Source organism: Lemur catta, chromosome 12 (genome assembly GCF_020740605.2).
Source record: "Lemur catta isolate mLemCat1 chromosome 12, mLemCat1.pri, whole genome shotgun sequence".
Taxonomy (NCBI): Eukaryota; Metazoa; Chordata; class Mammalia; order Primates; family Lemuridae; genus Lemur; species Lemur catta.
This window is the reverse complement of record NC_059139.1, coordinates 45,356,353-45,376,205: the sequence shown is the minus strand read 5'-3', so window position 1 is coordinate 45,376,205 and position 19,853 is coordinate 45,356,353. Positions and strand designations below refer to the sequence as shown.

The window sequence follows — 19,853 nt, the reverse complement described above, 5'->3', positions numbered from 1 at the left end:
CTTGTTTTGGGTCACTGAACTACATGATGGTGGGCTGGGAGTAGTGGCTCACACCTATAATCTCAGCACTTTGGGAGGCTAAGGTAGAGGATCACTTAAAGCCAGGAGTTTGAGACGAACCTGGGCAACATAGTGAGACCCTGTCTCTACAAAAAATAAAAAAATTAACCGGGCATGGTGACATGCACCTATAGTCCCAGCAATTCAGGAGGCTGAGGTGGGAGGATTACTTGAGCCCAGGAGTTTGAGGTGGCAGGGAGCTATGATGATGCCATGGCACTCTAGCTTGGGTGACACAGTGAGACCCTGTCTTAAAAAAAAGAAAGAAAAGAAAAGAAACATTTGATGGCAAGGCAGTGAGAAAATCCTGGGCTATTTTCTAACATGGTAGAATATGGTTTTGAATCTCCTGAATTCAGTAAGGATATAATTTGCGAGTAACTATTCCCTTGAAAATCAGAGTCGACTACATGTGTAGTGAAATTCATTCCTGATGGTGCTTATGGGTTCCACTCTGGTGGAGTGGAGTCCACTCTGGACTGGAGATAGTGACCATGTTCCTTCAAGGGTCCTGAGCAGTGTACACAGAAGATACCGCCTTTCTAAAGGAGCTGAGGTTTCTGTGCTTGCACCTAGACCTTCACAGTGGCACAACATGATAACTTCTCAGATCAGCATGCCACCGCTCTGAACTCAGGAATTTAGGGAGAAGACCAAGGATTAGCATTGTGTCCACTGAAGTATGATGCCTAGTTTCTTAGGGAAGCCAGTAACTCACTAGAAGTGGGCCTCTCAGATACACAGGTGGATTAAAACCAGGGTTACTCGGCCAGCAGGGACTTGCTGAGTGGCTGCAAGGTCCGCTGGCTGACTGTCTTCTTGTTCAACGGCAACATGTGGGATTTCTTGTCCCTGGGGGTGTGGCAGAGCATGGCATCCAAAGTGTAAGTGGAGACTTGGCCAGTGATGTGCAGTTTCCCATAGATCTCATCAAATTTGGTCACAAGGGCAGGCACATCCTTCACTTTTTCCCTCACTTTGGCCAGCTGGAAAGAAGTAAAAGCAGATCATTATGTCTCTGCAAGATTTCTTCCTTGTGCTTTCCATACTCTAAGAGACAGACATGGGTAAAAATGTATAGTATACACCTAAAGGAGTGAAAACCAGGGTACTGGGGCCCATGGAGGCATCACCGACTGTAAGAGACTCCACAAGCTACCAACGCAATTCAGAATTAGCGCTTGCAAATCACACCTTATATCTTATAAAAGGGGGCTCAAATGACACACAATATACAATGACACACAACATGGAAAGGAGGTCAAATACCAATGGCATCAACTTTTTGCAATGTAAGGATTAGAGAGCTGGAGCAGGAGGGCCGAATTACTCAGGGCTTTCTATATAACCCATGGTAAGTTTTTTGAAATTTACTCTAAAAAAGCCATCCAAGGGTCAAGTGGAACACAATCTGACTTAGGTTTAAAACCTTGTCTAGATGATGAATTGGAGGGTACAGAAATGTGGAGACTATTCTGGAGGCTCCCATCATAGCCCAGATGAGAAAGGACGGTGGTTTAGATAGGAGAATGTGTAGAAAAGATGGAGAAGTAGATGTACGTGAGGTATATTTTGGAGGTTTAACGAACAGGATTTATTGTTGATAGGGTGAAGGAAAGGGAGGAGTCAAAGTTATTTTCTCCATTTGGGCCTTAGTAACTGGATGGTGGCTGGTGTCATTTACTGAGATGGGGAAGGCAGGGAGGACCAGATTCAGAGGGGAAAATCAAGAGTTCTGTTCTGGACAGGATTGAGATAGCTGTGAAACATCCAAGTGGTTGTGCCGAGAAGGCTGTCGGATATAAAGGTCTGGCTTGTGGAGGAGAGGTCTACACCAGAGGTATACATGGTAGAGTCACAAGTATCTGAATGGCATTTAATTCTACCAAAATGGGTGAGCTCGAAATTAGAATGTGAAGCTACTTTCTGAAAAAAATCATTTTACTTAGTTCAATCCTTACTAAGGATACAACTTAACATGTCTTGATGAAACTTAATTGGGATCAAGCTTCCTAACAAATCCTTTGGTTATCTTCTAAATATATAATACTATTAATATTTGATACCTGCACATCTTCCCTTCAAACAATGGCTCCCAACCAAACCTTCAGACAAGCAGATTAAGCATTTCTTAATGTTCTTAAAAAAGAAAAGCCTGTTAAATCCTCATGTTCAAGGTGAAGTGATTTAATGTGCAGCATATGGCTTGCAAAAGAAGCAAAAGCAAGCATGGCAAGCTGGCAGTAACTCTGATCTAAAAACTGTATCAGTTCTGTTATATAACTACAGAAATATTAAATGGCATCATTAGAACCATTCTACCATTTAAGCAGAAAAGGACTGTACCATATTTGTTGTTAATTTAGTTTAAGAAAAGAAATCAACAAAGAAACAGCTAACATTTGAGCAGTTTCAGTAACATTACTGCAGAAAATTAACAATTCTTTTCAATAGTCCTCTGGTAGTATAATAGCACCCAGGAAAGTGTAGCAGAATTGCAGAAAATCAACAATTATTTTCAATACTCCTCTGGTGGTATAATAGCACCTATGACAGTTTATAGTCTTATCTCCACACAACACATTTTTAATAACTGTTGGTATAAACACTCAATATAGCATTTGTAAAATACAGACTCTTACAACATAAGACACCACACACAATCTCACAGACACATTTTTAGAACTAGCTCAAAAGCTACTGGAGTTATATGAATCAATCCATTTCTCATCAAGCAGTTCCCTAAGTGGTTTCACAATAACCTGGGAGAATACACTGAACTAGAGGGTTCATTTTCTAAGTAAAAGAGTCTTATTATCAGTATTTTTCCATGTGGGGCTTGTTTGGACACTTTAGTCATATAAATGGGTGACAACATATAGACGGATCAGGTCTAAAGAAAGATTAACATCAATGCTGTTGAACAAATTAAAGTTGTATCGGCATTTCACATGATCACGCGTGCACACACACACAACTGTGCACTTTAAAATCTGTTCATACTTCCAGTTCCCTGCTTTTGTAAACTTACTCCAAAAGGGTTTGGGTGGGTAATAACCTACACAGAGCTGAGACCTCAAATAGAAAGAAGCCTTACATTAATCATATCCAGTTAGTCATTTTCCTGACAAGCTCCCTTTTATCAGCAGGAAGAAGCCTTTGGGTGGACATGAGGAAATGGGACAGGGCTAGGAAGGCGACAGTGTGGCAGGGGGAAGCAGCCACTGCGCTCTAGTGCCAATCCTGCCATCTCAGCTGTCATCCTGGACCAAACTAGAAGAGGAAGAGGAAGGAGGGAGAAAACGAGGGAGGAAGGGAGGACCAACCAACAGGCCACTTAGTTAGTCAAAATGACAATACCAGTATTAACAATATGATCACTGTCAATAGTTTACAGTTTCTTTACAGTTCTTTATTTCACCTTAAGTTATATGCTACAGGAGATGTACAAATTACGATATTTCAAATATCCTACAGTAATTCCTCTTTGTGTACTTAAGCCATCAATGTGATACATGGGTTCATTTGTTTCATTTTGCTTTCAATTTTTAGGAATTGCCTTTTCTCTTCATTTTTAATTAATTTTGTTTTATAATTTTGCAATGCATTTCCATGGTTCCTAAGGTCCATTCGGAGAAGTCATGTTTCTATCCCTCACTTTCATAACTGTTTTCTTAAATTTTTTAAATTAAATTTTTAAAATTTAATTGACAAATATTAATAATTGTGTATATTTACAGAGTACAATGTGATGTTTTGATTCACATACACAACGTAGAAAGATTCAATCAAGCTAATCAACATATCCAGCCCCTACCAACTTATCATTTATTTGTGGTGAGACATTAAAAATCTATTCCTTTGGCATTTTTGAAATATACATTATTATTAACTGTGGTCCCTAAAGACCCCACCAAAAAACATTAGAACTGATAAACAAATTCGGTAAAGTTGCAGGTTAGAAAATGAACATACAAAAATCAGTAGCTTTTCTGTACACTAACAACAAACTATCTGAAAAAGAAAGCAAAATAACTGTTTTGATTATGTTTTAGTTTTTCCATGTTATGTTTTTCAAAAATCTAAAAATGTGTGTGTTTGTGTGTGTGTGTGTGTGTGTGTGTGTGTGTGTGTGTGTGTGTGTATTTCCCCCTTCTTAAAGTATACCATACGCTGATTTGCATTTTGCTTTTTTCACTTAGCAACATATTTAAGTGATCCATACCTATCTGGTATAGTGGTCCACAGCAGCGTATGCTGTAGCTATTCCTCACTTCTTTTTAGATGCATAGCAGTCCTTTGTATGGTCACACCCTAATTTTTCAACTAGTCCTCTGCTGATGGAAATCTGTTTTTTTCCCAATCTTTTGCTATTACAAATTGGCCTGCAACAAATAGACTTATACATATAACTTCTTTATTTTTGCCAGTGTATCTTTATTTTTTATTATTTATTTACTTATTTTGAGACAGAGTTTTGCTCTGTTGCCCAGGCTAGAGTGCCCTGGTGTCAGCCTAGCTCACAGCAACCCCAAACTTCTGGGCTCAAGTGATCCTCCTGTCTCAGCCTACTGAGTAGCTGGGACTACAGGCATGTGCCACCACGCTCAGCTAATTTTTCTATTTTTAGTAGAGACAGGGTCTAACTTTTTGTATTTTTAGTAGAGACTGGGTCTCACTCTTGCTCAGGCTGGTTTCGAACCCCTGACCTCAAACAATCCTCCCGCCTTGGCCTCCCAGAGTGCTAGGATTATAGGCATGAGACACCGTGCCCAGCCTTCCAGTATATCTTTAAAATATATTCCAAGAAGTGAGAAATCTGAGTCAAAGGGTCAATTCATTTATAATTTTTCTAGATATGGCCAAGTGCCTCTCCACAGGGGCTGTATCAAAGTATTTTCTTCCAACTTGTTACTTACCTTTCAAACTTGTTTATGGTGTTTTTGCCATGCCAAAAAAAAAGTTTTAAAATTTTTTATGTAGTCAAATTTATCAGTCTTTTCTTTTATTGATTTGGATTTTGACTGAGAGATAAAAGTTTTTCTACTCCCACAATATAAAAGAATAGAGTTTATGTCTTCTTTATTCAGTTTAATGTTTATATCTACTACTTGTATAGTTTTTAAATTTTTTTTTAATTTAAATATCTCATGCATTTGGAATTTTTGGAATTTATCCTGGTTTGTGGTGTAAGAACGTATAAAATTTTATGTTTTCCATTTGCTATCTACTTATCCTGGCACCACTTCTTTGAGAAGTCTATGCATTATGATTGATTTGAGATACTGGCCTTAACTTATACTAAATTTGCATATGTAATTGGGTCTATATCTGGACCTTCTCTTCTGTCTCAGTAGCTGCCCTATTCATGCACTAAGCTAGTCTGAATTATAGAAGATTTACCATGCTCTACTATCTGCTAGGCCTAGCACCTCTTATCGCTCTTCTTTCAAAGGGTTTTCCTGGCTCTTCTTGCTTGTTTGTTCTTTCAACTAACCTTTAACTACAGAAAAAACAAAGTGGTACTTTTATTGGGATCATATCACATTATCGCATTAACTTGGGAAGAACTGACTTTTTATGAGGTGGAGTCTTCCTATCTAAATTCATGGTATGTCTTTTTATTTGTAGGGAAGTTTCTTTTTTTAAAGATGAGAGATAGGGTACCCTATTGTTTGCTGATGAGAATGATCCACAGGGAAGGGGATACTGATGATGCTCTAAAGAGGGAAACAACTTCTGGACTGACGCCCTGCAGTGGGTCAGAGGGGATGGGACCTTGATGAGGTGCACCTACAGTCACTGTGGGTATACAGGGCAAGGCACCGGAGGCTGTCAATGTGGCAGACCTTCTCTTCTGATTACTTCTAATTTCTCCATGAAACAGGAAGCAAGGTCACCAACTGAGAGTGAGAAGTGGGGAGAAGGTATTCACAGCTTGAGGGAAAAGGAAAAAGGTGTAAAATTGTCATCCAGAAGAAAAAGAGAGCCAGGGCCCATGAATACAGTGTGGGGAAAAGAATAATGTAAAAGGAAAAATATTTCCTAGAATTTCAGAGGATATATTCTATTGGAAGAAAAAAATCTTTGCATTTACCCATGAAGTCTTAAAATAGGAACAAAAGAGAGGCTGCCATATTTGACAATCTCTTTAAGGAGGTAAGCTATGGAATTAGGAAATTAAACGGGCATTTTAAAGAGTGTCCTTTCATTTTTAAATGTTTTCTGTAGTACTTGCACACTTACCACTTCCTCTGAGAACATATATCTTTTCACAAATCTTGATACGTTTCCTTCTACAGCATTCGTTAGTATCTCTATGGGAGTTTCCAACATATTTGACTGGATATGGATTATAATCTGTATATAAAAAAGAAACAAGCAAAAATAAGACTGAGCCAATATCTCAATGTTGAGAAATGTACCTGGTTAGATAAACCTGCATTTATAGACACCTACCCTGCTTTGATGCTCTTTCCCAATTTATTTGCTTGTACAAGTTCAAAAAAAGTGCTTTAAATGTATGCTTATCAGCCAAAACTTGCTTTCCAACAGTTAGTCAAAATACCACAACTTCAAAACTTGCTTAAGGGTAACACTAGAGAGAGCATGGATTTTGGTGTTTGGATATTTGGGATGAAATCCAGACAATGGCAAGTACCAGCTTTGTGACTCTGGGCCAGATACCTAATCCGACTTTCAATGCCCTCATTTGTAAAATGGGGAAAATACATTTAGATCTCCCATTTTGGGTTACTGTGAACATTAAATGAAACACCAGCATACAGGAGATACTCAATAAACAAAAATATTAGTTTCTCCTTTCTTATATCCTCTAGATTCATAAAATATGATAATCCAACAATCTCATAAGATTGGCTAGCGGCAAATAGGTTGCTGTTAGGAAACTGCAGGCACATAGGTTACTTCCGGCATAGAGTGGAAGTTGGTTGAAGTCTTAATAAGGCACTCCTATTTACACTGTATCTATTAAGGAACTTTCAAAACATGGTGTTGTACTGTGCTTTCAAAATGACACTACCACCTACCTTCCACCAGATAGGTACAATTAACACAAGAACAAAATAACAATTTTTTCCCCTAATTACCGATATTCACTAGGACAATGTGAAAAGTAGAAAAAGGTTTAAAGAAAATGAGAATTATGAAAATGGGAACAACTGAGAATTCACCAACCAATGTTAACCACTTTTTATAACTTGATGTATTATCTTCCAAATATATTAGTTTTTCCCCAAAATTTGATGCTGCTTTTTGTCAATTATACAATGAACATTTATTTCCTCATAGCACTAATATTAGAAAAAAAGAAAACCTCATTTTTAACAAATGCATAGCAATTCATCATGGAAATATATCATGTTTTATTATATTGATCAATATGTATATACATATTTTTTAAAAACTGGTAATGTCTTAGACTTGATTCCCAGAAATGAATTGCTAAGCCAAAGCACGTAAACATTTTTAAGGCTCTTGATCCTTACAAAAGATAGTTTTTCTGGAAAAGATTTTCATTTTTCATACTGAACCACCTATGTTCTCTCACGAGTCTATTCTGAAACATTTTATGTTTGCTGAGTAGTTTATCAGGATGAGGGATTATCTTTGGTCCTGAAAAACAGAATGAAACTATCCCACACAGACTAAATATAAAGAACCTGATCTAAACCCAGTGTTCTAAAGCACAGGAAAATCGTAAGTATATCCTTTGTGGGAGACAACTCTCCATGGGTCTCTTGAACTTCTGCATATCTTGACAGCAGAAACACTGACTGCCTTTATTTCAGATTACCTTTTCAAGGATGCTTATATAACCAGCAGACACAGTCTCACCCAGAGCAAAGGGCAGGCATGCTTACTGCCCATTATAAGAGATTTGGGTTCCCTAACCTCACGGTTCCTCTCTTAAAATGCAACCTCCTGTGTGTGCAAGAGGCATTTAGAGCTTTTCATGTCACCCTGAGAGAACGAGGGCTCAGGAAACTGATGCAAAGATGCTAACACTCTGGCTACTGCTACTGCTATGCTTAATTGTCCTTCATTTCTTGGTGTCTAGTGTACTCCACTAGCATCCATGAAACTGGGGCAGGTTAACTCATTAGCTTGAAATGGGATAAAATCTCCAACCCTTCACAGTTCTTAACACCCCTGTTAATAAAAACCAATCACAATTTGGTTGGCAGTGGTCTGTCCTCTCAAAGGCAAGGACAAGTCTACCTTGTTTCTGAATGCTATGTCTCCACTGCTGGGCACCCAATCACCTGTCAATAATAATGAACAAGAAGGGGAGTGTGGGCCCCCTAGCAATTTACAAAGATAAACCACTTAGATCCCTATGCTAGAAATGATGTGCTCCTGGAAGATTTCAATGTTTTTTTATAAGTTTTTCCGACCTCTCTTCCTGCCTCCGGGAACTATCTCTGATTCAGTAGGGATTTCAAGAATAAGGTTCGCTACCTTAAAATACACTGATGAAGGGCAATACACATAAGGCAGTTACTGATGAAAGGCAAAGAGGAAGTTTAAAGCTAGGGGCTTGTTTCAGGGTGCAATTAAAGAAAATTAAAGCAGGGCACAGCACATTGCTTTAATCTTATAGATTTCAAACAAAAGATTAGGGAAATTGAACTAGCAAGGAACAGGAGAAATTTCGGTAAGAAAAACTATTTAAAGAACACACACTTCCTGCTCCTGTGATTTTCTGAGGCCTCAGGAAATGACAAGTTACTAGATACCTTTGGCCAAAAAATGGAACAGAAACCCTGAGCATGCAAAAATTTCCATTTCTTGCTTCTTTTATTTTCTTTTTAAATTTGCTATATTTGAAGTAGAATATCATAGTGCGGTGGAGGCTGCTAGTTTTCTAACCAATATCCATTCTCCCCTTCAGTTTTGATAACAGAACTCCCTAACTTTAATTGATGCTGTCACATATGGACCTCAAAGACTGTATTTCTCGGGATTCTTTGCAATTAGGTGTGGTCATGGGATTAAATTCTGGCCAATAACACATAAGGTACAAGTTGTTGGATGACACATTTGGGAAAGCATCTTTAAAAGGGAACAACTTTTTTGTCCTCTCCCATTTTTCTACTTCTTGCTGGACCAGAGATGTAATGGATGGAAGTCACATGCTTAGGATAGTGGAGTAGAAACACAGACAGAGGCCAGGCTCCTGATGACATCATGGAATGCCACCTGAGACCTGCACCGACCACCTCTGACTTTTTCAGATGGAAGAAAAGTAAAGCCTCTCATTTGTATAGGCTCTTGTTTTCTTGGAGTCTATATTGCTCCCAACCAAATGTAATACTTTATTTACACATATGGGTAAAATGCTGCCACACAGGGATTTATGAGAAATGAGTCCTGTCTCCCTTCCTACCTGTGCTGCCTAGGAGACATCCCTGCATAAGCTAGAACTTTAGGGTGACTTTAGTGGGTAGGAGAATGGAGCCCTGAAACATTCACCTGTGTTAACAAATGACAAAAGCAGCAAAACCACTTGTTAATTCTCTTGCAAGGTAAATTCAATTCCAAAATGGGTCTCCATTTGAAGACTTGCCAGGTTTCTAGAGAAGTGATTAGAATTCAAACAGAATCAGTGGAAAGTTACCTGTGTTGGTCTCTGCTACTTTCAGACATATCTGGAAGTGGAAATTAATCCTTTGTTTTTGAGCATCATTGCTAAAAAGGGGCTAAGGGTTTTTTCAGATTGAGGGGTTTAAATTCAGACTGAAAGGGCAGTGTCAACATGTATGTGTTTTGATGAGATCTGCTAAATTGATGTAGTATGTATGTATTAAGTATTAGCTGGGAAAATAGGAAACCAGGCCCTCTGGGTCATATTGGCAGAAGCAGCAACTTAGATTAAAAAAAAAAAAACCTGAGGAAGAAAATTAAGTAAGTTCAAATTTCAATTGGCAGCTGCAAAAGATTATAGCATAAGGCATTAATTTTTAAAGTAGATCAGATAAAAAGCCTTCATTTATTTTTGCTAATACTGAGTGAACACTCTCTACTCAGCCTATCTGTCAGGTTTCCGTTTCTTAATAATTAACAAATTCCCTTTAAGGATTCCAAGTAGATGACTCAGCCTCAGAGAAGCTAAGGCCCATTAAGTCATTTTTTAAAAATGTGCTCTAATAATTGAAGGGCCCAGTGGGCCACAGTAGACCAGCAACATACTAAAAATGAAAATAGCTAACATTTATCGAATGCTTACCACGTGTCAAGGCACTATTTTATGGACCCTAGGTATATTAGCTCATCAATCACAATGATGCCATGAGTTAGGTACCACGGATGGGATGCAGTTAGCACGCAGGTTTCTCTCAAGGCCCAGTAAAGGGACCGGAGAGTCTGTCTCCATTCCCTCCTTCTCTCCACATCTACAGCCTTCTTAGCCATGTCCCACACTTCAGCATTTAGCCCTGTCTTATCTCTGAGCATATCTGCTTTCAGAACCATTTATAAACTTCTGGAAGCAATGGCTGTGTTGACTCTTCTCTCACAGGGGCTATATGGTAGTTTTCACAGAGAGGAGCTCCATAAATGACTGTTCAATTGAATGAAATGAAGACCCTGGGGGATCAAGTCATTGTACACTGCCAATATACTTAGATATCATTTTATTACATTTCAAGTCTTACCTTAAACCATAAAGAAGTCACTTACATTTAAATTAGTGCAGGCTATGCTGTCTGGATTCATGATTTGAGAAAAAATGGACATAGCTTTTGCCAGCTGGTTCTAGAACGGAGAAAAACAAGTCATACCCCAAACTATGTAAACATTACTCTGCTATCATACAGATCATTTAGAGAAGGCAGAATATTCCCATTCATGGGGCCCTAGGGTTTTGAAGTCCACAAAGAAAAAAAGTTTTTTGGGTAATCAAAAATAAACATTCCATAAAATGCTTATCCAGTGATACATTATTGAATGTTTTAACAACCTGCCTGAGTCTAGTTTTTAAGGGAGAGGCATAAAGTTGGCATTTTCCCTTCTCTCATTGGAATCAGCTTTAAAAACATAGGAATGAGAAGCAAAGATGCAAACCCCATCTTTGACACGTGTTAATTAGAGCACAGAATCCTCACGCCACAGCAGAGGTGAAAGCACTGCCAGAAACACTGCAGATGGAGCCTGGGCAGGCTCAGCAGAAAGCAGTCAGAGGGGGACACTGCTGTGTACCTCAGAAAGAGCCCACAAAGGCATATTTCTCAAGGGTGAGGGCACAACCTGCAGGACAAAACCTAAATTCCTATTTACAATGAGGGGACTAGAGTGTAGGACTAGTAAGGAGAACCTCCCTGGATCCTGTGATGGCAGAGGTGAGGCTACCAAGGATTTCCAAAGATAAGCCACATTCACAGGAAGCAGTGTGACCCTACAGCAGTAGCAGAGACTGTTCACTGAAAACTACTTCAATGCCTATTGCCATTGACTAGGAAGAAACAGAGCCTGTGCATACTTACAGACAACACTCTGGGTTATATAAAGGAAAATCCTGTTAGTCTAGAACAGGGCTCTGGTGTCCCCTTCACCCCACGTGAATCTTCTACAAATGGCTGGTCTAAGAGAAACTTACCTCTTTCAATGGTGAGTAATCAAAAAAGAACCACTGCACAACCTCCATAAAGATAATATTTTTTAAAAGGAGGAAAAAAAAGGCAGTAAAACAAAATAAGAAAATAAATGGCAGATGAAGAAACCCAATTAGAAAAATGTTTCCACAAACATACAGGACATAAATGAGAAAAATGAACAAGACCACATCAATCAGAAGTGGAAAAAAATCTGGCAGGTCCCAGATTTCTCCACAGCAACATTCCATACTCGAAGGCAGAAGAGTAGTGCCTAAAAAACCTCAAGAAAACAAGTGTCACCTCAAAAATTTAAATCTGGCCTAGCTGTAATTCAAGTACAAAAACAACAGGCAAATAAAATAATTTTAAATATCGAGAACTCAGGGGATATTGTTTCTATAAAGAATTCACTAGAAGACACATGTTATCCAGCAAAGAGAAGACTGGAAAACAACAGAAAAACTACTAGCAGTAAACAATAAACCTATTTAACTAGACCTTGTATATAGGACTAATGTGGGGAATATGGTTACAGAACAGTGTTAATGTTATACACCAGGACAATGAAGAGATGACAGTACTAATAAAACTTAGAAAGAGAAGGGAGAAAGAAGTAAGAGACAGAGAAGGTACTCTCATTTGCTTATCTTTATTACCTGTGGGTCAAAAAATACCACTTAAAGCTGACAAATCAAGTATATTTAAGAGAAAAGTGAACATTATGAAAACATACCAACTAAAACTGGGTGGAGGAGGAGGAAAATAAGAGGGGAAACAGGAAATATGCTAATTTTACCATTACTTGTATTAGGGAATTAATAGGTATTGTCAAAAGAATTAGGGAATTAAGAAAATTAAATTAACATTATGGTTTTAAAGTATCCACTAGAGCAAAAATACAAACCATAGAAAATACAGAAAATAACCACATGGCATAAGATAGGTGAAAAATGATAAAAATAGAAAGCATTAATTAAAATGAGACCTAAGATCAAATATGTCATATTAATGTAAATGGGTTACAGTAAAAGAAAGACTAGCAGTATATTATTAATATAAAGCAAACTTGAAATTTATGCAGTGTATGAGATACACCTAAAACAAAACAATTCAGAAAGATTGCAAAAATAAAGGATAGGAAAAGCTGTATATCAGGCAAATACAAACCTGATCAAAACAAAGGGACAAACAGAAAAAAAAAAACAGGAGTGGAGATATTAACATTAGATAAAGGTGACCCCAGAGTAAAAGCATTAAACATGACCAAGAAAGGCACTTTGTAATGCTAAAGTAAGAGATTCAGAATGATGATATAACAATGATGATATATCTATGCACCAGACAGTATAACTTACACAGGAATGAAGGAAAAACTCTAGGAGCTTAAAAAGAAATAGAAACATATGCCTTAGAAGAGACTTTAATTCATCTCACTCAGCTCATGACAGAGTAAGTGGACAAAACAAATTCCCTGGACAGAGAGGGAAGCTTAGAAAGTTAAAGAAATGATCATGGCCCAGTGGAAGCCTGGTAAGTGTCTATCCTCTTAAGTCTTTGTCCTTCAATGACTTTTCCCAGCAATAAATGGTAATGGATAACCCTCATATTTTGATTTCTAATTAATGATAAACAAGAGCTCTCCAGCTACATTTTACCAGGCAGGTAAATAACCTGGCTTGGTTACTATTAATATTTTTCTGTAATAAATTTTCCTTTTACTACATAGCAAATGTGTAAAGTATTTCATATTTTTCAGGCCTTGGAATAGGACATCTCAGAGGAGAGGATCTTTGATGAAAGGGGGAGTTCTAGGTGTAACTCTGTCCTTCACCGAGGTGAGACCTCAAGGAGGTCCCCTCTTCTCTCGGGGCCTCAGCTGCCTCCATCTGTGCAGAGCGTGGGGAGGCTAAATGATCCCTAAACCCTCACCCAAATAACAGTAGTTGGGTCTAACGAAATACATGCTGAATCCCACTTCTACAATGGGCTGGCCCCAGGGTCCTCATTCATCCGAGGTGAATTCAGCTTTGGAGAGCATTAAATTAAACTGCTTTTTGAGAATATTACAAAGTAAGCTGATCATCTGCAATGTTCATTTTAATTACTTGAGAAATTTCTCTGAGGGTGCAGCTTCCCTCCCTGAGTCTCTACAGGATCTCAGCCAATTCCTTCTAAAAAGAAATGTATGTTAGGTCCTCAAATGTAAACAAAAACATTCTTTGCAAGTATGGGTATAAATATAGGTTGCCATGGCAACAAAGGCATTGGTTTCTTCATGGTAACTTTTTATTTACCATACTGCTGGGAGGGGGAAAACAAAAGCAAGAACTAATGAAATTAGTAAAGGCCTGCCTACTCCCAATTTACTTAGGTGCACCCCAAAGCCTTACCTGATTCAGAGCTAATGCCACAGCGAAACAGGATGCTCTTCTGGTGAGAAGTTCTCCTTTGATTAGGGCTTCTTCTCTTAATGTGGTACAGATTTTGAAAGATTCAGGGCTATTCTGTGAGGAAACAGAATTGCTCAATAAATGTCATGAACCTTTAAGTTTAATAAAAGGACTAACAGTGCACAATATTTCAGATTTCCTTTTCTAAGAATTTCCCAGAGCATATCTCAAGCCACTTAAAAGATTAAGCTCCACATAGATACTATTTACAAACAGAATAGGTTATTGATATGTTAGTAGCTCAAATCTAAATTAACTTTCTTTTTAAAGCTCTTTGTCAATGTTCTGACTTGGGGCAGTTTTCACCAGCAAACATACATGGCTCTTTGTATCTGAGCAGGCTAGACACAGGCCCCATAACTCAAAGTATAAAGAGTCAGCCTGTTACTGTATTAAATAGCAGAGCAAAGCCCAACCACACTAGGAAACTTTTCCTGGGGGGATTTCCAATCTGAAAATATCCACGTAAGTCAAATATTTAAAAACATGAACACTAATTTGAACATAAATTATAAAAGAATCCCATGAAAACAGAAACCTTAAAAAAAAAATCCAAGAATGTGAGTGATACAAAAACCAGCAAGGACAACAATGGTAAAACTAAGTCCTCTTCCTCTGTGCACGTTGTAGGTGGATTAGCTTTATGAGAGCAGCATCAGCTGTGCACCTATGTCTACCTTTCATGACATGAGTCACAACTCAAATTCTCAAAATGAAATCTGAATTTGATCATAGACGACAGCTCCCAGAACTGACTTGGAATCGGTACTGGCTAGCCAGCTTAATTTTTCAACTCATCTCCACTGAGTGAAACAAGTTATTCTTGGACACAACACAGGGGAGGAAAAGTCCTCTGGCTCTTCCTAAATTGTAGAATTAAATTCTCTCCTCTTCAGTGTACACTCAGGGAGCCATCCTTAAATTGACAAGAAAACTGGGAATCACAATGCTGAATAATTGATGCTCTAGTGTTGTGTGTTTTGTTGGCCTTCTGTTTCTCAGAATCATAAAACGGTATGATTGGAGAGGATTATCTAATCCAATGGTTAGCAAACTATGGCTCTGAGGCCAAATCCAGCCTATAGTTAAGAATGGTTTTTACATTTTTAAAGGCTTGTAAAAACAAAGAAGAATATGTGTCAGAGACCATATGTGGCAGAGACTGTATGTGGCCCCCAAAGCCTAAAATATTTACTATCTCGCCTTTTATAGAAAAAGTTTGCTGACCCCTAATCCAACTCTCTCATTTTATAAATGAGATAAGTGATCAGTTCATAGCTATCGAAGTCAGTTATTAAAAATACTAAAGTTGAGACTAGACTCCAAGTTTCTCAATTCCCAGTTGATTTTCTTTCCACTGCAACCCAGCTGCCCTTCTTATTTTGGAAAATTGGTATTGCTACATTCTTTAGGAAAGTTTTTCATAGCCCATTCTCTTCTACCTTGCTTGGTGTTCCTTGTTTTCAGTATAGTTTCCAAAGTCAGGCTATAGTAATACATTGAACCTTGGTCATTTCACTATTTCAGTTATTATTCATTCACTCAATAAGTATTGAAGAAAAAGTTTCTATGTGCAAGAAACAATCCTGGTGCAGTAATGATATAAGGACTTATAAGTTATGGTCTCTGTCCTCAAAGAGTTCATTTTAAAGTCACATATATTTATTAAAGACCTATAGGGTAGTAAGCACTGTGTTAGGTGCTGGGATACAAAGAAGCTTCAAGGAGCTCACGTTAAAGTGAGGAAAATGGATCCTGAGTCTACTAAGTACAACAGCAGGCTGTGTTAGAAGTACCAGGTAGGTGATACAAACAGAGCACAATTGAGGGATATTTGGAGGAAATAAACATCACTTCTAGCTTTGTTGATTACAAAATCTTTACCGATGAGGACAAAGTAGTCCTTGAGTTTACTACTGAGGGATGGGACGTTTTCCATAGAAGAGGGCAACAGGGAAGATGGGCCTGGCAGAGTGCAGCATACAAGATGACTCTAAGGCACAGCTCAAACCCAACATACTGCCTCTTGTTCTCACTATCCACACGATCGCCAGAGAAGGGTGAAAAATGAAAAAATTGCTTTTCCCATAATAAAACTGTCTGATAAGGCTAACTTGAGCCTTCTAAAAATGAATACATTTTAAATTAAAATATTTGCACCAGATGGAAAAAAGACTTCAGAGGAACTGAATTTTATTTGTAGAGAGAAAAATAAATAAATAAATCCTCTCTCAAACACTACTCATAAGGCTGTAAAAGTTAAGGGGAAATAGTCTTACCAGTTTGTAGCAAATTGCAAAAGCAAGGACATAGGTATCTTTGCTGAACTTCACAGCTTGGTTTTTCATCTCTATCAATACTTCTGAAGCACCTGTCAAAAATGCGGAGCGGACCAGCAGTATTAAATGCATTTTAGCAAGGTCAGAGTTCCTCTACTTTTGGCTGCTGAAGTGCTAATCTGTTCAGCACCATTTACTAAAAAGTGTATTTCAGCACAATAAAAGCTACTTCTCAAAGTCATTTAGCAATTACCTAAATGTTAAAATAAATTATCAGGGCATTCAGGAAGAACTAATATTTTAACACCTGCTATAATTTTAGCATAAGTAAAATCTGGGATGGTTAGTTTAAGGCACGACATGCAATGCAATGTTTTCAAACTTCAAGAATGAGTTCTCCACAATTCAGCCACTCATCAGGAATATAAGGATCATTTTTGCATGGTCTATTTTTCCCCCTAATTACTACAGAAAAGACAACAGAATTTTACAGCAAACATAAATTGCAGTACTTACTTTCATATTTACCCTTGATAAATAACATATCCATCAAAATATTGAATGATGTGGAGTCTGAGAAGAAACCTCGTAAACGCTAATGAAGAAAAATAATACAGGTTGGTTAAAATTTAAAACTATTAAGGATATATTTATACTGTTATCTTACCTATCCAGGTCTTATTTTTCTGCATACTTTATTCATTTGTTCTTCTAAATTCTCTAATAAATTTAATATACCAAGGATTTATTTCTGAAAAAAGTCAAAATGCGGCCCACTCTCTTGGCTGTCTTACCTTTGGGAATGGGCACACTGAACAAGCAGCAAGAGGTGCAGCGAGAGAGCTCGGGTTTTGTAAGTACGTCTTTACAAAACATGGCTCTGCTGTGCTTAGGAGAAAAGAAGTGAGCCTATTAACACTGGCAGGGTGGTCCTTGAACCTGGATGTCAGCTATTAACACGAAATGGCAGCTATAAATATACTTGAGGACTAAGGCAGGAGGTCTTTTGGCAAACAGATAATACTGAATTGATTACTCACTTTTTGAAATAATTCACTTAAACAGTGGTTCTCAACATTTTTTTCCAACTTATATGTATTTATTTATTTTAACTGACAAATAGAAATTGTATATATTTATCATTTGTCTGTTGTTTTGAGATATGTATACACTATGGAATGGCTAGGCCAAGCTAATTAACATATGCATTACTTCACATATTTATTTTTTTGTAGTGAGAACACTTTAAACCTACTCTCTTGGCAATTCTAAAGAATACAAATACATTGTTAACTAAAGTCACCATGTTGTACAATAGATCTCTTCAACTTACTCCTTCTAACTGAAATTTTGTATCCTTGACCAACACCTCCCCAACATCTTCTCAAAGATTTGAGAGCCATGATAATGAGGCATGTGACATTCAAATGTATTTTAAATGTGCTTTGCTCAAGTTTTGTTTTCTTTCTTGAGCACCTACCACACAGACCCTGTTCTAGGTGCTGAGAATAAAGAAATGATAAGTAAGACATACATCCTGCTCCAAGCTCTAGTGGGGTTTATAATCCAGTGGAGCCTAAATTCTGGTGTGGGAGACAGACAATGAACAAGTGAATAAAACATGTGAAAAAAATAAACATATAATTTCAAGTATCCATAAGGGCTATGAAGATCAAGGGAGCAGGACAAAGTGACAGAAAATACAGATGGAAGGTGGTCAGGGAGGCTCTCTGAGAGGAGACCTCATGAGGTTGGGGAGGGAGCCTCAAGGATGAGGGTGCAACGTATTCCAGCAAGAGGCCGTGGGCTCAGCATGGCTGAGGAACAAGCAGGCCCAGAGGGAAGTGAGCAAGGGGAGAGTGGGAGGAGAGGAGATGGCACAAAGGACCCTCTAGGTCACAGTCAGGGGTCTGACTTTTCCTCTAAGTGTTATGGAAAGCCACCAGAGCAGCCTTGTCCAATGGAAAGGTATTTCAAACCACCAGTGTGAGCTACGTATGTGATCCTAAATTTTCAAGTAGCCTCATAAAGAAAAATAAAAAGAAATAGATTAAATTTATTTAACCCCCTATATCTGCAATGTAATTTCAACATGTAACCCATATAAAAAATGATGAAGATAATTTACATTTTCCTTTTTATATGAAGTATTTGAAATCCATCATATATTTTACACTTACAGCACATGTAAATTTGAACTAGCTGTGGTCCAAGGGCTTGGTAAGTACATGCGACTAGTGGCTACCATATTGGCAGTGCTAAAGGGCTGTGAGCAGGGGACACAAGTTCGCATAGAAGCAGAATTAGGCCATATGTCACTTACTATAATTCAGTTCATTCTACTCCAGAAAACTAACTTATACATAAATTCTTCATCTACAAGTAGGTTAAAAAAACTTTACTTTCATTTTATTTTTTATTTTTGTGTTTTTATCGTCATATAGCTATGATTTATTACAGTGAAACTTTTGTGTTTTTTTTCTAGTTCATTTTATTCTTTTTTATTTTATTTTTTTTAATTTCAGAATATTATGGGGATACAAACATTTTGGCTACATATAATGCATTTGCCTCACTCAAGCCAGGGCTATAAGCGTGCCCTTCCCCCATACAGTGTGCCCCACATCCATCAGTTGTGAGTTTACCCACCCCCACCATCCCTCTCTCACCTGACTGGCACCCAATGAATATTACTACCCTGTGTGCACCTTAGTGCTGATCAGTTAGTACCAATTTGATGGTGAGTACATGTGGTGCTTATTTTTCCATTCCTGTGATTGAAACTGGATCCCCACCTCTCACCTCTCACAAAAATCAACTCAACTCACAATGGATACCAGACTTAAACCTAAGGCATGAAACCTTAAGAACTCTAGAAGAAAATGTTGGGAAAACTCTTACAGACATCAGCACAGGCAAAGAATTTATGAAGAAGTCCCCCCGCCTCCAAAGCAATCACAACAGCAACAAAAATAAATAAATGGGACCTGATCAAATTAAAAAGCTTCTGCACAGCCAAGGAAACTATCACAAGAGCAAACAGACAACCTACAGAATGGGAGAAAATATTTGTATTCTACATATTCGATAAAGGGCTGATGACAAGAATCTATATAGAACTTAAGAAAATTAACAAGAAAAAAATCAAACAACCCCATCAATAAATGGGCAAAGGACATGAATAGAAATTTTTCAAAAGAAGGCAGAATAATGGCCAGCAAACATATAAAAAAGTGCTCAACATCTCTCATCATTAGGGAAATGCAAATCAAAACCACAATGAGATATCACCTAACTCCAGTGAGAATGGCCTTTATAAAAAAGTCCCAAAACAACAAATGCTGGCATGGATGTGGAGAGATTGGAACACTCTTACACTGCTGATAGGACTGCAAATTTGTACAACCCCTGTGGAAAGTAATTTGGAGTTATCTCAAAGAGCTAAAAAT

At 37.8% G+C, this 19,853-nt stretch overlaps 1 protein-coding gene across 2 annotated transcripts in view; it reads right to left on the bottom strand.

Moving 5' to 3' along the window:
- Positions 1-268: 268 nt before the first annotated feature.
- PTCD2 (pentatricopeptide repeat domain 2) overlaps positions 269-19,853 on the bottom strand; it is a 28,305-nt gene continuing 8,720 nt past the window's right edge. For both annotated transcript variants that reach the window (XM_045566109.1, XM_045566108.1), the window contains exons 5-10: positions 16,921-16,999; positions 16,405-16,496; positions 14,066-14,179; positions 10,762-10,836; positions 6,307-6,420; positions 269-1,046 (exon numbers count right to left, since the gene is read on the bottom strand). In XM_045566109.1, coding sequence (XP_045422065.1) covers positions 822-1,046; positions 6,307-6,420; positions 10,762-10,836; positions 14,066-14,179; positions 16,405-16,496; positions 16,921-16,999 — 699 coding nt within the window. In that variant the 3' untranslated portion in view covers positions 269-821. The remainder of the gene's footprint in view (positions 1,047-6,306; positions 6,421-10,761; positions 10,837-14,065; positions 14,180-16,404; positions 16,497-16,920; positions 17,000-19,853) is intronic.